At 41.8% G+C, this 24,639-nt stretch overlaps 7 protein-coding genes, 1 non-coding gene and 1 pseudogene across 8 annotated transcripts; 3 read left to right on the top strand and 6 right to left on the bottom strand.

The window, feature by feature from the left end:
- Positions 1–584, bottom strand: part of LOC139294991 (histone H1-like) — a 661-nt pseudogene extending 77 nt beyond the window's left edge.
- A 3,577-nt stretch (positions 585–4,161) lies between these two features.
- Positions 4,162–4,473, top strand: LOC139295704 (histone H4). Its single transcript, XM_070917939.1, has one exon. It carries the CDS (start codon positions 4,162–4,164, stop codon positions 4,471–4,473), a length of 312 nt encoding a protein of 103 aa, XP_070774040.1.
- A 2,312-nt stretch (positions 4,474–6,785) lies between these two features.
- LOC139295112 (histone H2B 1/2-like) lies at positions 6,786–7,157 on the top strand. Its single transcript, XM_070917209.1, has one exon. It carries the CDS (start codon positions 6,786–6,788, stop codon positions 7,155–7,157), a length of 372 nt encoding a protein of 123 aa, XP_070773310.1.
- Positions 7,158–7,693: 536 nt separating this feature from the next.
- Positions 7,694–7,765, bottom strand: trnad-guc (transfer RNA aspartic acid (anticodon GUC)). Its single transcript has one exon. It is a non-coding gene; the product is annotated as a tRNA-Asp (tRNA).
- Positions 7,766–12,571: 4,806 nt separating this feature from the next.
- On the top strand, positions 12,572–12,982 carry LOC139295287 (histone H3). Its single transcript, XM_070917452.1, has one exon. It carries the CDS (start codon positions 12,572–12,574, stop codon positions 12,980–12,982), a length of 411 nt encoding a protein of 136 aa, XP_070773553.1.
- A 506-nt stretch (positions 12,983–13,488) lies between these two features.
- Positions 13,489–19,112, bottom strand: LOC139295409 (uncharacterized). The gene is made up of 4 exons (XM_070917603.1): positions 18,733–19,112; positions 17,779–18,028; positions 15,367–15,373; positions 13,489–13,990 (listed from the first exon to the last, which is right to left on the bottom strand). Exons 1-4 carry the CDS (start codon positions 19,110–19,112, stop codon positions 13,596–13,598), a joined length of 1,032 nt encoding a protein of 343 aa, XP_070773704.1. The 3' UTR covers positions 13,489–13,595.
- Positions 14,990–15,317, bottom strand: LOC139295775 (histone H4). Its single transcript, XM_070918031.1, has one exon. It carries the CDS (start codon positions 15,299–15,301, stop codon positions 14,990–14,992), a length of 312 nt encoding a protein of 103 aa, XP_070774132.1. The 5' UTR covers positions 15,302–15,317.
- Positions 19,113–20,542: 1,430 nt separating the features above from the next.
- On the bottom strand, positions 20,543–20,914 carry LOC139295109 (histone H2B 1/2-like). Its single transcript, XM_070917201.1, has one exon. The coding sequence runs from the start codon at positions 20,912–20,914 to the stop codon at positions 20,543–20,545; it is 372 nt and encodes a 123-aa protein (XP_070773302.1).
- A 2,179-nt stretch (positions 20,915–23,093) lies between these two features.
- On the bottom strand, positions 23,094–23,405 carry LOC139295705 (histone H4). Its single transcript, XM_070917940.1, has one exon. It carries the CDS (start codon positions 23,403–23,405, stop codon positions 23,094–23,096), a length of 312 nt encoding a protein of 103 aa, XP_070774041.1.
- Between the last annotated feature and the right edge of the window lie 1,234 nt (positions 23,406–24,639).

Here is a 24,639-nt window from a genome sequence, read left to right as displayed (position 1 = left end):
CCTTTTTGACCACCTTCTTGGGGCTCTTGGCTACCTTCTTGGGGCTCTTGGCTGTTTTCTTGGCCGCTGCGGGTTTCTTCACCTTCTTCGGAGACTTCTTAGCGGCTGCTGGCTTCTTGGCTGCCGCTGTCTTGGGCTTCTTGGCCGCTGCGGGCTTCTTGGCTGCTGCGGGCTTCTTGGCCTTGGTGTCTGCCGTCTTGTTCATCTTGAACGAGCCGGAGGCCCCTGTCCCTTTAGTCTGGACAAGAGTCCCCTTGGTCACCAGGCTCTTGATCGCGGTCTTGACGCGGGCCCTGTTCTTGTCCACATCGTAGCCTCCGGCAGCCAGAGCCTTCTTGAGGGCGGCCGCGGACACGCCGCTCCGCTCCTTGGACGCGGCCACAGCTTTAACGATGAGCTCGCCGACGCTGGGGCCGGTCTTCTTCGGCTTGGAGACCTTCTTCTTGGCTGCTTTGGCCGGGGCGGCGGCCGGAGCTGGAGCTACTTCTGCCATTGTCTTGTTGTAGTTGAGTTCCTCCTCACGATAACACGAGAGTCTGAGTGTTGGAGAGTTCCGAGCAGGAGGCTGCACTTAAACACACCATGAGAACCGTGGAGACTCAGCCCGGCTCCTGCCCCTCGGTGCAGTCTGGATGCCGCCACTTGTGTTTTCTGTGCACCGATAAAAGAGTCCAGACTACATGTGGGAGCAGGTCTGCGGGCTGACAGTGGAGGCAGCCGGTAGCGGACTCGTGTCTCTCGGTGTCCAGGTCCTGCAGAGCTCTGATGCGCTCTGCGCTTTGTTTGTGGAGCCTCCAAACTTCACATGTTCACCGCCGTGGCCGCCACTTTGCCCTCTCATTTCTCTCCTAAAAGGTTTTAAAAAGCACCAGAGCTCCGTCAAAAGCCGTTCTCCAGCTGAGCCACATGTTTGTTCAGAGACTCAAAGTAGAAACAACATCTGTTCATCGTCAGTTTGTAATAAACTCAAGTTCTTCTGGCGGCAGCAAACACACTGATGATGGCTGCCAGACTTCCTGTCACAGCTGCTCACTGCCGGCACGTCCCACAACCAGGAGGGAGGTTTGGAAGCAACAGTCAATTAAAAACCCCTTTAATTAAAACTGTGACAGATGCACTGAGGATATATATATATATATTTCTAACTTCACATTAGAGCTCTTAAACTTTAAACTATACATTTAAACATGAGATTAGGTCTGACACTGTCCCATTATGAAGGATATGAGGAGGTCACTTTTTTAGTTTTTGACCAAATCAAAGTGAAATCAATTCTAATAATTGAATATTATCTGTGATAAACACAAATAGACTGATCAATGTTGTAATCTGAGTTCTGTTTGCTGCAACACCAGCAGGCTAAGAAAGGTTTGACACGACCTGGGCTAACCCAGACTTCAGCTATCTACCCTCCTGAGAATCTACTGAACACAAAGCCTATAGGATGGACGAATGAGGACCAAGCATCAAAACACAAGTAGGCCGATGCATTTTCTGCATCTTCCGCTGGATGTATCTAGGTTTCCGTGGCAACGCGACGCATACAGTTACTATACCTGCACGTTCATTTACAGGTTTGAATATATAACGTGCTGAGGAGATATAAGCAGTGACTGTATCTCACATATGAAGTATGACAGGCACAGTTTATATCAGATTCAGCTCCATATTCAGTCAGAGTAGAAAACACAAGAGGAAACAGCGCCGCCCTGTGGTCAAAGAATACACTGCAGCTGCAGCTCATTTTAAAAACCTGTTGATGAAGGACTGAAGGCAGCTTAAACTTTTCAGCAGTGAAAGAATCTGCACCTGTCCTCGTGAGTGTAGTGGACAGCGTCTCCGCCTCTCACTGCAGAGATCGGGGTTCGATTCAGTACACATGACTTTCTAGGGTTGTACTTTTCACTATATCGAAGAGTATTTGATTGTAATGTAAAATACTATTACCTGCAGTAGAAACAAGAAAGCTACTGTGAGGTTTCTTTAAAAACTTCACCAGCCGAGACTGAAATTGAAGATCTGATTCTGACTGTCTTCATACAGTAGTATCAGAGTATACAGTAGTATGAAGACAGTCAGAATATATAGTATAGTATAGTTCCTATAACTGATACAGCTTGTGGGTTCACTATACATAGATAATGTTTTAGTCTGACAGGAGGAAACGGTCAAGCCTTCAGTTTATCTGTAGACTGATGGGAGTTTCCTGTTGACTCTGATGTACTTTTAGTTGCAGAAGTGACACGAGATTCATCAGAATTAGGGTTTTCACAGGGAAAAGTAAATACATTGTTAGTTCATGAAATATGAAAGGAACTAATAAAACTACAGGGTGAGTCGGCAGGACAGAGGAAAATATATATATATAATCTATATGATTGATGTAATGGTAGGTTGTAATAAGTTTAGACATAACGACAGATTGAAAGTCAGAATCACATGTCATTAATACAGATCAATACTTCAGTAAGAATATTTGAATGATTCATTTTGATAGGTTAGATGTATTAAAAACAGTTCAGAGGAATCTGCTTGTGATTAAAATGTTTTGCCAATATTCCCAAATAATTAGAATCTGTATAATATATCAACAAATAATTGAAATAATTCTAAATCTATAGCAAAGACAAACTTGTCCTCTTACTGACTATGACACAAACTGAATCATATGCATGGAATTATTCTATCGAGTAAGAAAGCTTCGAGACACGTGGAAATCAAACTGTTTTCATTTCTTTAGAGTTTCATTTTCAAGTTGATATCAAAAAGAAAACAAATTTAGGTTTGTAGACTGGTTTTAATTAAACAGGTATCTTAGATGATTTAACTTATATTAAACATGAACCCTAACTCTTGACTGTAACAGTCAATTAAGCGTTGTTGTTGTTGTTGAGTCTCGTCCTCTTCATAATAAATCATAAAACTACGGATCTCACAGGAAGTCTGCTGACAGAAATGATGCTTTTTATTTTCTAATATTTGTATCACCATATTTACAATCATTAATTTCATTTAATATTATTTTGCCGTCTCTCTGTAGATTCTGGTGTTGTGTAAAGAAATCTCCAAATAATTCTTTGTAACAAGGGCCATGTCTCACTTTTCCTCTTCTTTTTTTACCTCATTCAGTAGATGGTGATTCGGAGGCTCATCATTGCCGGCATGGTGGCGCACTGAGGCTGTTTCACTGTGTATTTGCTTTGTTAAAATTTAATAAAGATTTCATAAAAAAACAAAGGAAGACAACCAACGATGCAATGCTTTCCTTACTTTTTTGATAAATCTTTATAAAATTAAAAAAGCAAATACACAGTAAATCAGCCACATATAGAAACACACATAAATACATATTTAACTTACAGTGAAATGTTGCCAAGCACTCAATACAGAGCATGAAGAGGTGTTCCAGCTCTTTCTGTCAGATGTCCAGGATGTTGGCAGGATGTGTGTGTCGTCCAGGGTCCTCCTCCTCCGGATCTCCACATAATATAATTCTGTACCCGACCAACAGTAGTTGTCGAAGTCTTCTGAACAGCTGGGATTTTCTTCCTGCATCTGGAGCAGTGTGAACATTTCTAATACGATATTTGTCACCTCTGTAAAAACAATCTAAGGTGAGCAGCCTACCTGGAATAATGTCTCTTCTGCTGATTATGGCAACATCATGTGATTTAACCAACATACCGACACCATCAGCACTGCTTTCACCTATAGATATTACACTGTTCCCTTTCTGACATATTTCACAATGAATTTTCTGTTGCCTGAATATTTGTCGTTGGTGCTTTTTATATATATTTATATACACACCTATTTTCCACATGTAGATAACAGTCTGTTCTTCAGCTGTGTCTGTTGTGTCTCTTTATGTTTAAGTACACTGAGAGGACAGAAAGCTGGAGTCGAACTCCATGTATGTTCACACATAAACTGATTCTGAATCTGAACCTCAGGTGGACCAGCAAAGAAAAAAACCCTCTAAACCGGAAGGAAAGGTTGCTCAATGTGGGCGGAGTCAAACGTTCAACTGCAGTGAGGGGGCTTCTGAGTTTAGCACCGCCCAGCGATGCAGTGCGTCCTCTTTCACGTCCGCAGACCAGCTCTAAATAAAGACGGTTCAGCTGCGTTCAAGTCACTCGACAACACAATAATTGTTTGAAAATGAGCGGAAGAGGGAAGGGAGGTAAAGGACTCGGTAAAGGAGGCGCCAAGCGGCACCGCAAAGTCCTCCGTGACAACATCCAGGGGATCACCAAACCCGCCATCCGCCGTCTGGCTCGCCGCGGCGGAGTGAAGCGTATCTCCGGTCTGATCTACGAGGAGACCCGCGGTGTGCTCAAGGTCTTCCTGGAGAACGTCATCCGTGACGCCGTCACCTACACCGAGCACGCCAAGAGGAAGACCGTCACCGCCATGGACGTGGTCTACGCTCTGAAGAGACAGGGTCGCACCCTGTACGGCTTCGGAGGCTAAACCTCATCCTGGTCTTGATCCTTGATCCTGAAACCCAAAGGCTCTTTTAAGAGCCACCCACTTCCTCTAGAGTCGATCCTCTTTCTGTAATCCAGATTATTAATCTGAGAATCTCATCTAGTCAAGATGACTAGACGTCAATGTTGGTTGTTGCAGGATATTATGATATGTATGCCCCCCCCCCCCCCCCCCCCCCCCCCCCACTCCCAGACCTCACATCTTGTACCTACATAAAAGGGTTAGGGTAAAATAATAGGCTAAAATAAAAAATATATACAATAACAATATGTATGTTTTGTACTGTTTAAAGAATAAATAATGAGGTAGTACATGAACAGGTGAAGCAGGTCCAGATTTCCAGCCTGTGTCGCTCTGTTGTACATTTGGGAGCAATGAGTCTCCCACTGAAGATGCTCTTGTGTCCGACCAGTACGTCATGGAGAGGACGTGAGACATTGTCCAAGTTGTCCCGCAGCTTGGACAGCATCCTCCTCTCTGACACCACCGTCAGAGAGTCCAGCTCCACCCCCACAACGTCACTGGCCTTGCGGATCAGTTTGTTGAGTCTGTTGGAGTCCTCAGTATTACTTATTCTTAAAATACACTATATTGCCAAAAGTATTGGCTCACCTGCCTTGACTCGCATATGAATTTAAGTTACATCCCATTCTTAATCCATAGGGTTTAATATGACGTTGGTCCACCCTTTGCAGCTATAACAGCTTCAACTCTTCTGGGAAGGCTTTCCACAAGGTTTAGGAGTGTTTATGGGAATTTTTGACCATTCTTCCAGAAGCACATTTGTGAGGTCACACACTGATGTTGGACGAGAAGGCCTGGCTCTCAGTCTCCGCTCTAATTCATCCCAAAGGTGTTCTGTCGGGTTGAGGTCAGGACTCTGTGCAGGCCAGTCAAGTTCATCCACACCAAACTCTCTCGTCCATGTCTTTATGGACCTTGCTTTGTGCACTGGTGCACAGCCATGTTGGAACAGGAAGGGACCATCCCCAAACTGTTCCCACAAAGTTGGGAGCATGGAATTGTCCAAAATCTCTTGGTATGCTGAAGCATTCAGAGTTCCTTTCACTGGAACTAAGGGGCCAAGCCCAGCTCCTGAAAAACAACCCCACACCATAATCCCCCCTCCACCAAACTTTACACTTGGCACAATGCAGTCAGACAAGTACCGTTCTCCTGGCAACCGCCAAACCCAGACTCGTCCATCAGATCGCCAGATGGTGAAGCGCGATTCGTCACTCCAGAGAACGCGTCTCCACTGCTCTAGAGTCCAGTGGCGGCGTGTTTTACACCACTGCATCCGACGCTTTGCATTGCACTTGGTGATGTATGGCTTGGATGCAGCTGCTCGGCCATGGAAACCCATTCCATGAAGCTCTCTACGCACTGTTCTTGAGCTAATCTGAAGGCCACATGAACTTTGGAGGTCTGTAGCGATTGACTCGCTTCCACTTTCTTATAATACCACTGACAGTTGACTGTGGAATATTTAGGAGCGAGGAGATTTCACGACTGGACTTGTTGCACAGGTGGCATCCTATCACAGCACCACGCTGGAATTCACTGAGCTCCTGAGAGCGACCCATTCTTTCACAAATGTTTGTAGAAACAGTCTGCATGCCTTGGTGCATGATTTTATACACCTGTGGCCATGGAAGTGATTGGAACACCTGATTTCAATTATTTGGATGGGTGAGTGAATACTTTTGGCAATATAGTGTATATAGACATTCATATACATTGCTGTTGTATTTATATTTTACTTTTATTTTTCTTAAATATTGTAAATGTGTATATTTTTATTCACTATTTCTTATTTTTATATTTTGTAAATACTCTTATTTCTAAAATCATGCTGCTTTCTACTCTTGAATGGGAGCACCAGTACTGTACAACCCCCCCCCCCCCCCCCCCCCCCCCCCCCCCCCGATCAATAAAGTATTTCTGATTCTGATTCACAGTGCTCGCAGTGAGAGTCATGTTTTCAGGACAGTTACAGTATTTTACAGTGCAGTATTAGTACTTACTGTAGTGAAGTATGTAAATACTTCCTCCACCACTGAGATGAACACAGTCAGACTGTATCAAACCTGCGTTACAGTGTTTGTTGTTCGGCCTTCACTTCTCAGAGGAGCGTTTCACGGGGGTTTGTACAGCGCATGCTCAGTCGCGTTTAGAAAGTCAGCCAATCCTGCAGGAGGAGCAGCACAGTCTTATTTGCATCGAGCGGATATAAATCAACCCTCTCAGCGCTGCAGGGATCATCTGTAGAAGAAATTCACACGCAGTTAAAGATGCCTGATCCCGTGAAAGCACCGAAGAAGGGCTCAAAGAAAGCCGTTTCCAAGACCGTCACCAAGACCGGCAAGAAGAAGAGAAAGACCAGGAGGGAGAGTTACGCTATCTACGTGTACAAGGTCCTGAAGCAGGTCCATCCCGACACCGGTATCTCCTCTAAGGCCATGCTGATCATGAACTCCTTCGTGAGCGACATCTTCGAGCGCATCGCCGGTGAGTCCTCCCGTCTGGCTCACTACAACAAGCGCTCCACCATCACCTCCAGGGAGATCCAGACCGCCGTCCGCCTGCTGCTGCCCGGTGAGCTGGCCAAGCACGCCGTGTCCGAGGGGACCAAGGCCGTGACCAAGTACACCAGCTCCAAGTAAACCTGCAGTTCATCCCAACAACACAAAGGCTCTTTTAAGAGCCCCCCACCACTTCACTTAAGAGCTGCTGTCCTACCGACTCACTTAATATTTGTTTTTGTATATGAACCTCTCGCTATTAATACACTAATAATTTATCAGTTATCAAACCCACAGCCTCAGTAAATATAAAATATCTTCGAATTGTGTTTGCAGAGTAATGAAATCTAAATAATGACGTAATGGATCAGGAGAGTAAACCCACATATTTATGCAACAAATACTGCAGAAATACAAAGAATACAAAGCCACTTTTAGAAGCTGTTTCCTCCTTTTGATAAAAACAAGTCTCATAAATAAACCCTCCCGCCTCATCAGCTGGTTTGAGTTATAAACGTCACGTTTCTGACTGAATGTGGTCAGTAATCTTCTCGGCAAGTTGTTGCCAAGACGAGTAACAAGTATTGTAGTAGACAGAATGAAGTCCAGCCTACATGTCCAGTACTGTGAGGATAAATAGCGCAGCAACGACCCAGATATGGTGAAAAGAACATGTTCTCCCCGTCGGGGAATCGAACCCCGGTCTTCCGCGTGACAGGCGGAGATACTGTCCACTATACTAACGAGGAGAGATGAAAAGATTCCAGACCACATCCATTATTATATCCACTAGTATAACCATAGTGGATATGATATATATCCACTCCGTCAGAGTATAGTTAGTATAGTGGACAGTATCTCCGCCTGTCACGCGGAAGACCGGGGTTCGATTCCCCGACGGGGAGAACATGTTCTTTAACTACTTCACTGTAACATCTGATTCTGAGTCCGTTCAGAGAGATTTTATCTATAACACGAACCAGCTGAAGAGAGAGCCCTGTTCACTACATGTCTCATACTCAATATACTCACTGTTATCAGTACTGGACTTCAGTTTGTGCAACAACAAAGAGTGTTTTATTACAAGGTAAAATACTGTTACGTGTATTAGAAGCTGATTACAGTGAGACTTCATCATCATCATCATCATCAGCAGACACAAACGGCAATAACAGGATCACAAAATACGAGTTAGTACAAGTGCTCCATGTTGTGTGTTTGTCTTCATTAATATGAAGATTTGACAGATTTGTCATTTTGGATCCCGTCTGAAGTCTGAGGTGGATTCTGAACCTGTGTGTGAGTTTGATCATTAATACGATTCACTGAATCAGCTTCTGAGCTCGTCTGCCATCAAGTTGTTGCCTAAATGATAAGTCACACATTAATGTTTCCATATTCATATTCAGATGTCCTGTGACTGAAGTTATTTCACACTTCAGGAAAATATATCTGTCTCTGTAGCATTAATCTTTCATTTATATCAAAGCAAAGTGTTCCCAGTATTTTGTCCAGCCCCTCTACATGTGTTTCTGTGCTGGTAATGATCAGAGCGACCTCTTGTCTTTTGTTGTTTGTTTGTTTGTTTTTTTGAAGCAGTAAATGGACTCTTTCCTCTTGGGACACAGTTTGGGATGAACACAAACTTAAAGCTAAGTCTAACATCAAACATCATCTGAACCCACATTCACTTCATGAGAAAGAAGATCATTCAAACTGGAGTTAAAACCAAACGTGAGGACAACCGTCCACGGTGACGGTGTGTCCGAGAGGTTTGAAGCCTCCTGGAAGGGACGGACAACTGTGGTCCAAAACGCTCCTCTCGTGTGACCTTTAGCCCCAAAACGCGGAAGAGAAATCACAAGTGTCGCCACATTTGAGCCAGACCAGTATTAGTTATACTGGGCCTGTAACTTACTCTGAGGGCATCTGTACGCTCTTGAAGAGTATATTTGAGTTGGAATAGTAATATCACTTCATGTTGTATCTTGCCTGGTGGTAAAGTCTGCGACGGACCAGACAAAACCGCAGAGTAATCGACGATACCTAAAAGAACATGAAAGCTGAGACTAGAGACTAAAGCTGGGAACAAAATGTTGACCAGTACACAGACACAGTAGTTCCCAGTCATATCTTTACATGGCAGGTTGAGGAGAAAATGCTACATGCTGAACAGTAAAGAGCAGGATTGTCCTTCTGTAACCAGGTGGTGAAAGCATAAACAGAAATGGAAATAAAAGCCCTGGAAATGAAATCCTCCTCTGCAGTCGTGCTGCTGTCGATGTTGACTTTGGACAGCAGGGGGTGTAGTTTCACCGTCGCGCAGTGTGCTTGCTGAGAGGTCAGGGGGCGCTGGGAAAATACAGCCAGAACAAACGTAACGCGCTATTGTTGTTTACATTTATGAACATTCATATGTTGTTCAGCAGTTATTTACAGACATATGCCGTTTCAAAGGTGCCTGATGTACTTGATGAAATCCACTGTGTGATTGTTCGTTTTAGGATTGCCGATGATGTGGAATGAAAACATACAACCGTATTTGTACTGGATTTATTTTTTCCTTTCTTTGTAAATTGGAAATGATTTCCTTCAATGGAAATCAGCCATATATATTTTTTTTTTATTCTGCAGAAAAGATAATAAAAAAAAACCCAAAAATGACATTTGAAGTTGTGTGTGTCATTTCTCTCAACTAAATCACATTCAATTGACATTAACTGGATATTGAATATTACAGTTTTTTACAGTTGCTAAGTCACATTTCTCACTTTTTCAAAAGTCTTTCCTCAGTCCTGTTTAGCAACATGCAGCTCAGCACAACAGTTCATCTCACATCCAAAAAGCACTGAAGCAACCGAAACACTTGATACACATCTGAGGATCAACTGGAGTCCCAGAACATCGACAACATGTGTCTGCCAGCAGTGAAACGTTGTCATTCATTCCATCTGACAACAGGCAGCATTACAATTCACGTCTTCGTAAAAGTGTCTTTTATTCGTTTCTGTAGCATCGTTTCACGAGCATCGTGACAATATTAACGATATTTCTCCTCACGCTGGGCACAAACAAGCACGAGACTAAACGGGTCGTCACAAAGTATTATTGTTATTATTATTATTATTATTATTATTATTATTAACTGATGAACAACTTTTCATAAAATTCATATTTCTGTTTTCTCAAATGTTTCCCATTTGAAATACAATATAAAACTTATAAAGTTACTTATAATGACTAATTAAACATTATTTAAATCCATAATTGCTCTTTAACCACCTATTATTTATTTATTAAAGTTAATCATGACACTCTGCAGGCATAGAAAATGTTATTAAAGTTGTTATATATAATTGTTTTACAAAAGCGACAAAAGGACATAAATAAACATAAAATTATAAAAAGTTATAATGAAAAGATCAAACATGATGACGACTCAAAGGTTTTCTGTAGTTTTATTTAAAAAGAAGATGAATTACTTAATTACTGACTTTAGTCTTAGAGTTTTAGACAGATACATTACTACTACTACTACTACTACTACTACTACTACTATGTACTATTGTAAAACACACATTGTTACAGCATGAAGTAGTTTAAAAATCTGCAACATTCATGTGTTGAAAAATAATCCAGTAATACACAGCTGAGCACTTTAATATTAATGCTTTAAGTACATTATGCTCATAATACTCAAGTTCTGTACATTTTGAATGTAGAATATATATATATACATATATATATATATATATACAGTGCTTAACAAATGTATTAGACCACCACCCAGTGTGAGGTGTTTGCCACCGCTGCCCTAAATGAACAGTATTGCTGATGTGTCTGTAATGGTTAATCCACCAGTATGTGCAAGCCAAGCTCTTTAATCAAGATGATGTCTTTAATGCTAAAATATAATTATTGTTGTTATCCATGAATTCTCAAATTTATTGTTTTACAAAAAAGCAGAAAAAAATAGTAAAGTAAATTATTATTTTTTGATTGAGATGCCAAATTACAGTTATTTACTTGCATTCCTGAACAGAAAATTTTGCAGAGATCGTACTTACAAAATGCGTCAAGGAAGAGGCCGAAAACGAAAGCTAACTGAAGCAGATGTCAGGCACCTCAAGATTATAAGTACTAGAGACAGAAGGAAGACCACTGCTGATCTTCAGGCAGAGATTAAAGCTTCTGGATCAGAATCTGAGAAAGTCTCCACAATGACCATAAGCAGACGACTGAAGGAACAAAGCTTAAAGGGAAGAATAGCTGCTAAAAAGCCATTATTGAGGCCTGTAAACATCCGAAAACAAACACAAACACTGGACTGAAGACGACTGGAAGAAGGTGCTCTGGACGGACGAGTCCAAGTTTGAACTCACACAGAAACAAAAGCTTGATGCCGCAACTCAAATAAAGAGTGGATATACGATGACACTATGACACCATACAGCCATGAGAAGTAATGCACATAGCATGTATACATTTAATATATAAATAAGATGAGTTTGCACTGTTAAGAGAAGATAAAAAAACAGACACAACAGTAACAGTTACTAAAATAATCCCATTCCCTGCCAGTGGCCCTCATTCTGGAGAACGTTTTGATGCTAGATGCATTGCACCCACAGTGAAACACAGTGAAGGTCTCCCACAACATCTCGGAGCATCATGGAATCCCTTCTGGATTGAACCTGATTGGTCGTGGGTTCATATACCAAGAAGACAATGACCCCAAGCACACTGCAAAGCTGTGCAGAGACTACTTGACCAAGGAAAAGGAATCTGGAGGACTGGAGCTGATGGACTGGCCGAGTCAGAGTCCAGACTTTGAATCCTATTGAACAGATCGCACAAGAGTTTCATCCAAAGCAAGTCTCTGGGAGCAGCTCCAGACTATTTGGAGCTCAATAACAAAAGAGACGGTCGAAAAGTACATAAAAACAATGCCAGCAAGAATGCCAGCTGTTATCAGGCCAAAGGAGGTAGAAATATTAAGATTTTTGGTTAATATATGTGAATAAGGACTATTTAGTTGTTCCAGTTTGTTATTTGCCTAATAAATAACAACACAATTTTTAGTTTGAAACAAGTTTTTGACTGAATATTTGTGTTTTCTCGTTTTTATGACAGGTGGTCTAATAAATTTGTTAGGTATATATATATATATATATGTATATATACATATACATATATATATATATATATATTCTACTATTCTCGAACAAACATCTCTAAATGCTTTTTGTTCTTGTGTGAGATCCGTCAGAACATTGAGTCTCTAGAGGCCTCACTTCAGACAGTACTGCAGTATTAGTTCAAGTACTGTGTGTACTGTGTGTACTGTTTGTACTCATGTTTCCAGCCTTATCTTTATTCTACAAACTCCTGATCATCGATTCTTAACTCTCCTCCATTGATCTGTATTATTTCTGTCCCAGTGTAGCTCCTCCCCCCTCCTGACCAGGACCAATCAGAGCTGACGTCTCTCCGGCGGGTCTGTTATAAAGCCGCCGTTAGCGCGCGGACCGGATTCCTCAGAGAAACAAGACACGATGGCCAGAACCAAGCAGACCGCCCGTAAGTCCACCGGAGGCAAAGCCCCCAGGAAGCAGCTGGCCACCAAGGCCGCCCGTAAGAGCGCCCCGGCCACCGGCGGAGTGAAGAAGCCTCACCGTTACAGGCCCGGTACCGTGGCTCTCAGAGAGATCCGCCGCTACCAGAAGTCCACCGAGCTGCTGATCCGCAAGCTGCCCTTCCAGCGCCTGGTGAGGGAGATCGCTCAGGACTTCAAGACCGACCTGCGCTTCCAGAGCTCCGCCGTCATGGCTCTGCAGGAGGCCAGCGAGGCTTACCTGGTCGGTCTGTTCGAGGACACCAACCTGTGCGCCATCCACGCCAAGAGGGTCACCATCATGCCCAAGGACATCCAGCTGGCCCGCCGCATCCGCGGAGAGAGGGCTTAAACTGACCCCAGACCTGTTTACAGCAACACAAAGGCTCTTTTAAGAGCCACCTCACTCTGAACTAAAGAGCTTCTTCCTCTGCTGCTGTTGAATGAACCAGTTTTTAATGATAATCATCATTAAACGTACTGATCTAAATTTAAAAACTTGGATTTAATACCACCTTCCTGTTTTAGTTTGCTCCATCAGAACATTACATTCTGTGTATTCTGCCTTTATTAAAAATTATCAAACCCTACAAAAACTCACTGATCTTAATGACACTTTTTACTTTCATTTTTAACTTATGCAGTTTCACTCTCTATTTTGTACTGCACATTCATTTATACTATTTTATAATACATTATATATATACACAAGTATAAGTGACGTGTGTTCCAGTTCTGGCCACAATTTAAACTCATTCAACATTGAATGTCTACATAATTATGACTGATTATTAAGTGACAGTGTAAAATGAATCTGGACACTTCAACAGTATTTTTATTCCGTCATGTCTTATTTTATAGTTATTATACAACATTCACTACAGTCAGGAGATTTCTCTTCAGTCAGAAGTGTGTGGCTCTTAAAAGAGCCGTTGTTTTGGTTGTTGTCAGCCGGTTCCGGGTGTTTACTTCTTGGCGGGCTTCTCGGTCTTCTTGGGCAGCAGGACCGCCTGGATGTTGGGCAGCACGCCGCCCTGAGCGATGGTGACTCCGCCCAGCAGCTTGTTGAGCTCCTCGTCGTTGCGGACGGCCAGCTGCAGGTGACGGGGGATGATCCTGGTCTTCTTGTTGTCGCGGGCAGCGTTCCCGGCCAGCTCCAGGATCTCAGCGGTCAGGTACTCCAGCACCGCCGCCAAGTAGACGGGGGCTCCGGCACCGACACGCTGGGCGTAGTTACCCTTCCTGAGCAGCCTGTGGACACGACCGACCGGGAACTGAAGCCCGGCCCGGGAGGACCGGCTCTTGGCCTTAGCTCTGGTTTTTCCGGCTCCTTTTCCGCGTCCAGACATTTTCAAGGATTCTACTTCGAAACAAGTGAAGTTTAAGAAGCGACATCGGCTTTATATAGCAACGGAGCTGCTCGTTCATTGGTTGGATTGAGCGTTAGTGTGATCGCCCAATCAGAAAATCAGTTTGTGTCAAGACTTCCGCATTACCATGTCAGGGATTTTCAGAATAAAACATGACAGCTAAAAGCGTATTTCACTGTAAAATAAAAACATAATGTGTTTGAAAGAGAGCCTCCTTGTGGACAACAAGTTAATTAAAGTAGCTTAATGATTAATTCATTGTAATGTAATTAATACCTTATTAATTAATGAATTTATACATGTTTACTATGTTGAAACGTATCGTAACCCCAGATTCTATGAGTTTGCGTAGCACTTTAAGGGCTTGAGTCTTAGTATTAATGCTATTACAGATCCAAATATGTCCCCGAACAGTCTGGTTCATTGTGCTCATTAATACACCACAATTTATGATAAACTACATGAAAAACAGACAGTGTTGCTTGTAATCCTCCCATTTCAAAGATGAATTTGATTATGATACAAATATAAACATAAATGAAAAATGTATGGAGGCATTTTTATTTAAACTAAGTAAAAGGTGAGTTTGAGACGTGAAATCATGCTGCTAAACTTCTGTGGTAATTAATAAATAAAATACATAAACATGGTATATAACGGCAGCTTTTCATGGCACTCGAGGTCACCGTACATCATCAATGAACAGCACTCTGTCACAACACGAACCATCTCAGCTGTTGAAGATAAATGTTGTACACATACTTTGCCTCCTCCAGTTTATGATGAAGCAGGAAGTATATTTATGAAATACTACAGAGCTCACTGCCTGAAACTCCCAACTAATCAGTTCTCTGCAGTCACATGTGAAATATATATATATATATATATATGAATATTAATGTTTATATTGGACGAGACTCTAGAGGAAGTGGGTGGCTCTTAAAAGAGCCTTTGGGTTTCAGGATCAGGGACCAGGATCAGGATGAGGTTTAACCTCCGAAGCCGTACAGGGTGCGGCCCTGTCTCTTCAGAGCGTAGACCACGTCCATGGCGGTGACGGTCTTCCTCTTGGCGTGCTCGGTGTAGGTGACGGCGTCACGGATGACGTTCTCCAGGAAGACCTTGAGCACACCGCGGGTCTCCTCGTAGATCAGACCGGAGATACGCTTCACTCCGCCGCGGCGAGCCAGACGGCGGATGGCGGGTTTGGTGATCCCCTGGATGTTGTCCCGGAGGACTTTGCGGTGCCGCTTGGCGCCTCCTTTACCGAGTCCTTTGCCTCCCTTCCCTCTTCCGCTCATTTTGCAGCTGTGTTTGTTAAACTGTCTCAGAGTCTGAGGGGATCCTTCAGCCGCTCTGTATATACGTCTCGTCTGCGGACGTAAGAGAAGACAGTCTACACACAGCTGTCCCTACAGTTTTTTACAAGTTCGTTGAAAATGTTAATTATAAATACTCATCAGGTTAATAAAACTGATCAACGGCCTCCACCAGTTTATTTTAATTCATTTAGAAAGTTTAAAAGGGAAAAGCTAACATGTAAAAGATCCACAATCGGAATATCAAAAAGAAAATATGAGCCTGCAGAGCTGTTTGCTGTTTGCTTAACGGTTTTTCTGATATCGATAAGTATCCTTAGATATTAACCCTTGTGGAACTCCATGACTGACTTTGGCGTACATGGAGGATTCATCGTTAACATGTACAAACTGAGATCAATCTGATAAATACGACTTAAACCAGCTTAGTGCGGTTCCTTTGATACCAATTAAATGTTCCAGTCTCTGTAATAGGATATGATGGTCAATGGTGTCGAATGCAGCACTAAGATCTAACAAAACAAGTACAGAGACAAGTCCTCTGTCTGATGCAGTGAGAAGGTCATCTGTAACTTTCACCAGTGCCGTCTCTGTGCTATGATGAGCTCTGAAACCTGACTGAAAGTCCTCAAGCAACTTATTGTCAAGTAGAAAGTCACACAGCTGGTTGGCGACTGCTTTCTCAAGAATCTTGGAGAGAAAGGGGAGGTTAGATATAGGTCTATAGTTGGCTAAAACCTCTGGATCAAGAGTGGGCTTTTTAAGAAGAGGTTTAATTACAGCTACTTTAAAGGACTGTGGTACGTAGCCTGTTCATAAAGACAGATTGATCATGTCTAGTAAAGAAGTGCTGACTAAAGGTAAAACCTCTTTGAGCAGCCAGGTTGGGACGGGGTCTAAGAGACAAGTTGATGTATGGGAGACTCTTTCTATCAAGGTGTTAGGTGTTTATTATATAAGAAAGGTGATGATAGTGATATAGATAATTACAGACATCTAACTATTATGAATACAGACTATAAAATACTTGTCAAAATAATTATGAATAGATTAAATAATATTTTAGATGAAATTATAGATAAAGAAGAAACATGTGCAACCAAAGGTAGACAGATGTGGGATAACTTATAAACAAACCTGAAGAGAGCAAAGGTTTTTACATCATCGGTCTGGATCAAAAGAAAGCCTTTGACTACGTCTCCAGAGATTACCTCTGGGCTGGGATGTTTCCTGACCTCTTTGTCCAAATAGTTAAATGTCTGTATGTTAAATCAAGTGTTTGTGTAAATGTTAATCATAAGTTTTAACAGAGCCGTTTGAGGTGGAGAGAGGCGTGAAGCAGGGCTGTCCTGTGAGCGCTGCTTTATACATCTTAGCCATCAGTCCTTTAACTAAAAGGATCAACTCTGACAGTCTCATCTCTGGAACATGTGGAGGGAATGCACTCAAAGTTACCGCCATAAGAAGAGTAAGTAAACTGTGTGAAATTAAAGAAGAGGTGAAAAAATGGGAAAACAAAAATACTAATTATAAATCAAGAGTTAATATAGTGAAAACCTTCATCTTATCTAAACTCCTTTTTCTATCTAATATTTTCCCCCACCTAATAAAATGATAATCCAGTTAAATAAACAGTGTGTGTGACAGCGAGACGTGGCCCTTATTATAAAATAATTTTCAGAGATTTTATTTTTGTACACCAGCATCTACAGATAGACTGGTGTGGTCTTACTAGCTAGATAATATTTAATAAAATTAATGATTTTAAATATGGGGGGTTAATTAAATATAGAAACTTAAGTGACAAAAAAAATGCAGAGGTGATACTAATACTAAGAAATAAAAACCTGTCAGACAGCATCAGAGATGTCCAGTGGCTCATCACGTAGACAGACGTCCTGTGAGAGCTGTAGTTGTTTGTAGTTGTTATGTCACCACCAAAAAAATGTCCAATAATTTATTGTGATGAGGACGAGACTCAAGAACATCTGTCAATCAGCTGTTACAGAGCACAGCAAGTCTGGAGTATTTTATGGAGTAATTCTGGTCCAAAGTGTAATATAAATTATAAGTCAGTTATGTACAGACTGTTGTATAAACTATGGACATCCAGATGTATCATGATTAAAAATCAGACAGTTTTCAACAGTAACTCAGTCAAACAAACTGTCACTGAGCTCCGGAGGAGGAGAAAACACTCATCCTGCCAACATCCGGGACACTGACAGAAAGAACACCTCTTCATACTTTGTATTGTATGTTTAGGTAATATTTTGCTGTATAAATGTTTATGTATATTTCTATATGTGACTGTTTTACTGTGTATTTGCTTTGTTAAACTTTAATAAAGATCTCTTAAAAAGCTAAATATATCATCATTTGATTGACTGGCCCCAGAAACACACTATGGTCGCTGGTGTCGCTGACTTCACGTTTCTGACTGTGGAGCTGCCAGTTACCAGAATCTGCCTCTCGGTGTGTCGCTGAGGGGAGAATCTGTTAGAAACATGAAGTGGTTGGTGGTGAACGGTGGGCTTCTGCTGAGGGCTGTGCTTCCCCCGGACAGTCACCCAGCCTCCCTGGCTTCCCGGCTGCTCGGGAGCTGCCGGGGGACGGCTAGCGGGAGCTACACTGGGTCGGTCCACACCGGCTACTGGGGGCTGGCTGACCACAGCCGCCTCCATGGTGCGGAGCCTCGCCTCCAGCACGCTAAATAAACTACATTTATTACATTTATCTTTATCGCTAAAGGAGGCGGAGGAGTAACTGACATCTGACACACCGAGCAGGACAGAGGAGAGAGAAGCTATCGCTAGCTGCTAAGCTAATGTAACAGACAGAACAGTGTGTAAACAACTGAGATTAGCGATAAAATAAGACTTAGATAAGTCTCTAAAGTCTCTGAAGGAAGGAGCGAACTATCAGTGTTCAACAGAACTAGTGTTCGTTGAAGTGGTTAGCGGCTGATTAGCCGCTGTAATGAAATCTATAACAAACAAATATAACTTGTTTAGAGCAGCCAAACACAAGCTGCCAGTGACACAAACAGGAAGTGAAGCAGTACACCAGTGATTGTGTTAAAAAAAAAATAAAAAAAAAAAACTCATTTGCTTTTTAACACTTAGAAGCTCATAGACGACCTGGGGAACAGGCTTTTCCTATGAATACTCCTCTGCTGCTATATTATACACCTAAAACTGACCTTCCCTCTCAGCGGTGTCTCTGAAGCAGAGCCGGAGTCGTTCGTGTTCTGACGACTCTAGTCTCCGACCAGTGTTTCTATTCAGTCATGTCTCATTTTATAGTTATTATACAACATTCACTAAAGTCAGGAGATCTCTCTTCAGTCAGAAGTGTGTGGCTCTTAAAAGAGCCGTTGTTTTAGTTGTTGTCAGCCGGTTCCGGGTGTTTACTTCTTGGCGGGCTTCTCGGTCTTCTTGGGCAGCAGGACCGCCTGGATGTTGGGCAGCACGCCGCCCTGAGCGATGGTGACTCCGCCCAGCAGCTTGTTGAGCTCCTCGTCGTTGCGGACGGCCAGCTGCAGGTGACGGGGGATGATCCTGGTCTTCTTGTTGTCGCGGGCAGCGTTCCCGGCCAGCTCCAGGATCTCAGCGGTCAGGTACTCCAGCACCGCCGCCAGATAGACGGGGGCTCCGGCACCGACACGCTGGGCGTAGTTACCCTTCCTGAGAAGCCTGTGGACACGACCCACCGGGAACTGAAGCCCGGCCCGGGAGGACCGGCTCTTGGCCTTGGCTCTGGTTTTACCGGCTCCTTTTCCGCGTCCAGACATTTTGTTTGTTCTTCGAGAGTCGATAGATGTGAAGGTTACCGAGAGAGAGTCGGATTTATATAGCGACGCAGCTGCTCGTTCATTGGTTGGACTGAACGTTAGTGTGTTCGCCCAATCAGAACAAAGCTTCTGTCAAGGCTTTGTATTAACTATAGGACTTCCGCTCTCGCCGTATGGGTTTTTCAGAATAAAACGTCATTGCATAGTTCACTGTAGAGAAAAAGAAACCTCGTCGTCTTTTAGGTCGATGGATGTGAAGAACAAAAGTAGTTACTGAAAAAAATGACTTGAGTAGAGATACTTTTTATAGAGATACTATAAAAAACATTGTCTTTTATTTGATGATATTATTTCAACTATAGCTGAAGGTGAAGAAGTGATGAAATGATGAGTCATCATCTCCTGGTTAGACCTGGACAATATTCCCAGTCTGTATCTCTCAGGTGTGATCACAAAATATTACATTCATATCACTCTACACATAAAGTACTCTACATACTGCTTTTCATATCAGTATGCAGTATGAAACAGAAGTATGTATTTTGCAGTATGCCCGGCCAGGTTCAGGTTTCCAGTATTGGAATGCGGAAGTAATAATCATTCATAATCATATTAATCAGAAATACTTTATGTACAAAAATAAGAAATACAAAATATACACATTTACAATATTTGAGCAAAAAATATATACAATAACAATGTATATGTATGTATTGCACTGTTGCATATGAATATATATATATAGCACTAACATTTACAGAATAAATTATCGCCCCTCTGTAATAAATTGTTCATTCATAAATATCTGAATATGATATAGCAATACAAGCATAATCTGTGACCAGCTATGACATACTAACATAAAATAACAATATAATTAGAATAATAAAAGCGGAAGCAGGGTTATAATAGTAAGAAGGACTGTGTGCGTGTAGCAGGTCTAGACAATGGATGATGAAATATATATTTAGTTTCTGATCACACATAGTAAGTTTATTAAAACAGCACTTGTTGGAAAGCTGCCACGGGCTGTTTGTTTATGTTAACTAACTGGCTAACCTCTGGTCAGATTTTCCAAATTAAACTGAATGAGGCGTCCGATGGAATATGATCAGTTTCTTACTGCTTCTTCCTGAAGCTCCTTTGGTGGAAAATATTTTAACGTTTCATCCTAAATGACGATACCTTTAGATTTGTAACATCTGTATCCAACATCTGCTATAATTTGTATTAAATTCATTGACAGCAGTGAAGGATACAGTATCACTGTTGAGGCTGTTTTACAGCAACATGGAAGATCTGTAACCTTCAGACCCCAAACCAAGACAGAACATTTAGCCCACAGGACGGAATATAAAACAGGAAAGACTCTTTGGATGAAGTGGGTGGCTCTTAAAAGAGCCTTTGTGTTGTTGGGATGAACTGCAGGTTTACTTGGAGCTGGTGTACTTGGTCACGGCCTTGGTCCCCTCGGACACGGCGTGTTTGGCCAGCTCACCGGGCAGCAGCAGGCGGACGGCGGTCTGGATCTCCCTGGAGGTGATGGTGGAGCGCTTGTTGTAGTGAGCCAGACGGGAGGACTCACCGGCGATGCGCTCGAAGATGTCGCTCACGAAGGAGTTCATGATCAGCATGGCCTTGGAGGAGATGCCGGTGTCGGGGTGGACCTGCTTCAGGACCTTGTACACGTAGATAGCATAGCTCTCCCTCCTGGTCTTTCTCTTCTTCTTGCCGGTCTTGGTGACGGTCTTGGAAACGGCTTTCTTTGAGCCCTTCTTCGGTGCTTTCACGGGATCAGGCATCTTTAACTGCGTGTGAATTTCTTCCACAGATGGTCCCTGCAGCGCTGAGAGGGTTGAATTATATCCGCTCGATGCAAATGAGACTGTGCTGCTCCTCCTACAGGATTGGCTGACTTTCTAAACGCGACTGAGCATGCGCTGTACAAACCCCCGTGAAACGCTCCTCAGAGAAGTGAATGAAGACAAAGTACAAAGAGTAACAGATTCTAATAGTACTAATAGTATTAATAATATCAACAGTTTGATAGGCTGTAATATTAATATTGATCAGATCTGTGCGATTTTAAGTCATTAATACATCATTTACACTTAAGTTTGGACATTTGTATTGAAATATGTTGGTTATTTAATTACAGACAGTGTTGCTTGTAATCCTCCTATTTCAAAGATGATTTAATTTAATTTGTGATACACAATTATTGAAAATGTTTTATTGTGTTATTACAGAGAAAAAGGTTAGAGTGAGTCCTCCTCAACATTACAAACCTGCAGCATCACTGTCTCCATGTCCACGCAGGTAATATTCTGCATACAACAATGATGATGAAGTAAATGATGTGGCCACATTCATCGCACCACGTAGATGAACTCATTCGGTGTATGTGGAGCAACTTCTGGACGAGTAACAAGCAACACTGTCAATAACACGCTGGTATTTAATGGTAAACCAGCATGCGTTGGGCAGCAACTGGTTTATTTCAATGATGTAATTGACAGATTACAGTATAAAGTAGTGACGTGTCGGTTCTTTAAAGTGAACGATGGGAGTCGGCTCCGGGTTTGTGTTTTTTGTTTTTGGGGGGGGGGGGTTTAGTAAAGTAATACAAGGCAGAATGATAGGACGATCTCAGCACCACGCATCTTTTCTAAAACAGGGCCGATAATAACAGAGAGAAGAAACCGGATCAGCCCCTCTAAGCTTCCTCAATGCCAGTCTGCCCTGAAAAAATATATAATTTATATTATATTATAAAATATATTTATTTTTATTATTTATTTATGATTATTTTTACTTCACTTTACTTTTTCAGTACTTTCCTTTTATATATATATATATATATATATACACATATACAGTATATTATACCTTTTAGGCTCAGCAAAGTTTTGAAGTCAGCTGTTGCTGTGTTTTTTCTGTTGTTAATACTAAAATAAAGCCCTGCTGTTTTGTTAGGGGTGTGTGTTTAAATAAACATTGAAAATGTCAATAGCTGTCCTTTGTTTTTAATTTCTATGCTTAAGGTTTTATAGGTGTTTCTATCTGCTTTGTGTAGCAGAGTGTTTCTACAAGCAGGTCAGTGCATTCATCAGTTCAGTTCATTCAGTTACAAGGGTCTGTAAATGCAATGAAAACAATCGGCTACAGCAATTTATTGATATTAGAGAATGTCATTCTTACTTTTGAATACTTCAGTACAAAGGATGTATTGAATATTTTCAGTGATATATGTGTACAAATACAAATCATAAATCAAAACAGCGCTACATCTGGCGGAGTTATAAAAGGTAAAAGTGGTAAAATGCAGAGTCGACTCTTCTTGGTGAGCTGAGCCAATTGATCCGGCTCACTAAAAGAAGCTGAATTCCCATCACTGGTATAAATAGTATTGATAGTATTAGTATGAATGATCCGGTCCGTTCAGTGCTGCCATCGTTCTGTATTAATGCATTCTGATGGATGTAATCACCAGCCGTGGGCTGATCGATCGAAGTATTGATACTTAAACGTCAAAGATAGATAGATAGATCCATCACATGTCCAACCATCTGCTGTTGTATGTTTACCTGCATTGAGCAGTAATGGCAAAGGATTATGGGTAATTCCTGAACGCAACGGAATATTTTCTATATAACTATATAACATTAACGTGATGCCGTTTTACCAGACAGCGCATGCGCAGTTTGTCCGCACCACGTGTCTATCACTGCTCCACAGAGGACAGTTATGTTTGTTATTGATCATGACAACTCATTCACTCAAGTATTTGTTATTTGTATTTGTTAATTGATCAACGTGAATCTGACTGAGCATGCGCACCATTATACTCTTTTCATCTAGACTAGATTATTCTCAGATTAATAATCTGGATTACAGAAACAGGACCGACTCTAGAGGAAGTGGGTGGCTCTTAAAAGAGCCTTTGGGTTTCAGTATCAGGGACCAGGACCAGGATGAGGTTTAGCCTCCGAAGCCGTACAGGGTGCGACCCTGTCTCTTCAGGGCGTAGACCACGTCCATGGCGGTGACGGTCTTCCTCTTGGCGTGCTCGGTGTAGGTGACGGCGTCACGGATGACGTTCTCCAGGAAGACCTTGAGCACACCGCGGGTCTCCTCGTAGATCAGACCGGAGATACGCTTCACTCCGCCGCGGCGAGCCAGACGGCGGATGGCGGGTTTGGTGATCCCCTGGATGTTGTCTCGGAGGACTTTGCGGTGCCGCTTGGCGCCTCCTTTACCGAGTCCTTTGCCTCCCTTCCCTCTTCCGCTCATTTTCAGACAATTGTTGGATCGTCGAGTGACTTGAACGCAGCTGAACCGTCTTCATTTAGAGCTGGTCTGCGGACGTGAAAGAGGACAGGAGGCGCGGGTGTCGGTGGGCGGTGCTAAACTCCGCAGCTCCTCCCACATCAGAAGCTTCCTCTTCATTCTCTTATTAACTCCTGATTGTGCAGATGAATTTAATGAGTTTTAGTTTCTTTATTGTTTAATTATTACGTAACTGCCCACAAAACAAATGATTTATATATATATAAAAGACATAACAAGTGTTTTAATATACACTTTATTATTCTGCATTAAACGTGTTGAAATGGACCTTCAGGAAATAGTGAAAAATAAATCACAAGTTAACTTGAGTTAAAAGTCTGAGCAACAATCCAAAACCAAAAGGTTCAGCAAAGGTTCACATTTGGAAAACTGTAATCAAAGAGTTTTTTAGCATTTTCTTTCATTTAAAAAGGACTTTAAATGATTAATTATCAATATGCGCATCTTTAAAAATAAGAGTAATGAAGTGGTCCTTGAATATGACTGCTGTGGATTACATATTATTATACTGGAATACAACCAGTTTCACAATTAGTTATTTACTAATATTATCCAGTTGTTTCCCAATAATCATGTGGGTCATAATTGCTGAATTGTAGAAACGTCTGTTACACTGTTGATCACAAGGTGGCAGCAGTAGATAACGTCACGAGGAGGGCTCGCTTTATATGTCTGAAGGTTTGATGATTTATTGTTATTTCTAAATCCCACGTTTATCAGCAACATCAGGAAAACAATTCTCACACGAACATACCAATATTTAAAATTAGACGTTTTAATCAGCAGTGAAAAACTTAGAGAATCTGTGGGACATTAAAGTCTTTGTCTAAAGAGCCTAGTTTTGTTTGACTGTATAATATTTTAAATAAATGTTTGTAAAAATGTGACAGACATGTCCTAATATCTTAAGTTCACATTTTAATGATTGGTAAATGCACTTGTTTGGCATTAGATGTTATGTTTTCGGAGGACACACAAAAAATGTATAAAGCAAAACTAAAATTATTTATCTGTGACCTCCAAACTGTCGTTTACAAGTGTATGTAAACCTTTGTAAAAAAAAATAAATATTCAACACAAAGTGAAACATGTTTAAACAAAAGTGTAATATGAGATTTAACCCTTGTTGCTGTATGTTGCAGCCGTAAAGTGAAATTCAGTATTTGTACCAGTACAA

This window comes from Enoplosus armatus, chromosome 13 (assembly GCF_043641665.1).
Source record: "Enoplosus armatus isolate fEnoArm2 chromosome 13, fEnoArm2.hap1, whole genome shotgun sequence".
NCBI lineage: Eukaryota > Metazoa > Chordata > Actinopteri > Centrarchiformes > Enoplosidae > Enoplosus > Enoplosus armatus.
Note: the sequence above shows the minus strand (reverse complement) of the source record. Positions and strands in the feature narration are given on the sequence as shown.

Bases quoted from the DNA above. Each gene is read 5' to 3' on its own strand.
- LOC139295704 (XM_070917939.1), top strand. From the start codon at position 4,162: ATGAGCGGAAGAGGGAAGGGAGGTAAAGGACTCGGTAAAGGAGGCGCC.
- LOC139295112 (XM_070917209.1), top strand. From the start codon at position 6,786: ATGCCTGATCCCGTGAAAGCACCGAAGAAGGGCTCAAAGAAAGCCGTT.
- LOC139295287 (XM_070917452.1), top strand. From the start codon at position 12,572: ATGGCCAGAACCAAGCAGACCGCCCGTAAGTCCACCGGAGGCAAAGCC.
- LOC139295775 (XM_070918031.1), bottom strand. From the start codon at position 15,301: ATGAGCGGAAGAGGGAAGGGAGGCAAAGGACTCGGTAAAGGAGGCGCC.
- LOC139295409 (XM_070917603.1), bottom strand. From the start codon at position 19,112: ATGTCTGGACGCGGAAAAGGAGCCGGTAAAACCAGAGCCAAGGCCAAG. The intron at 18,029-18,732 runs GTAAACACCCGG...TAGTTTATTTAG, and splicing joins ACCGAGAAGCCCGCCAAGAA to CGTGCTGGAGGCGAGGCTCC.
- LOC139295109 (XM_070917201.1), bottom strand. From the start codon at position 20,914: ATGCCTGATCCCGTGAAAGCACCGAAGAAGGGCTCAAAGAAAGCCGTT.
- LOC139295705 (XM_070917940.1), bottom strand. From the start codon at position 23,405: ATGAGCGGAAGAGGGAAGGGAGGCAAAGGACTCGGTAAAGGAGGCGCC.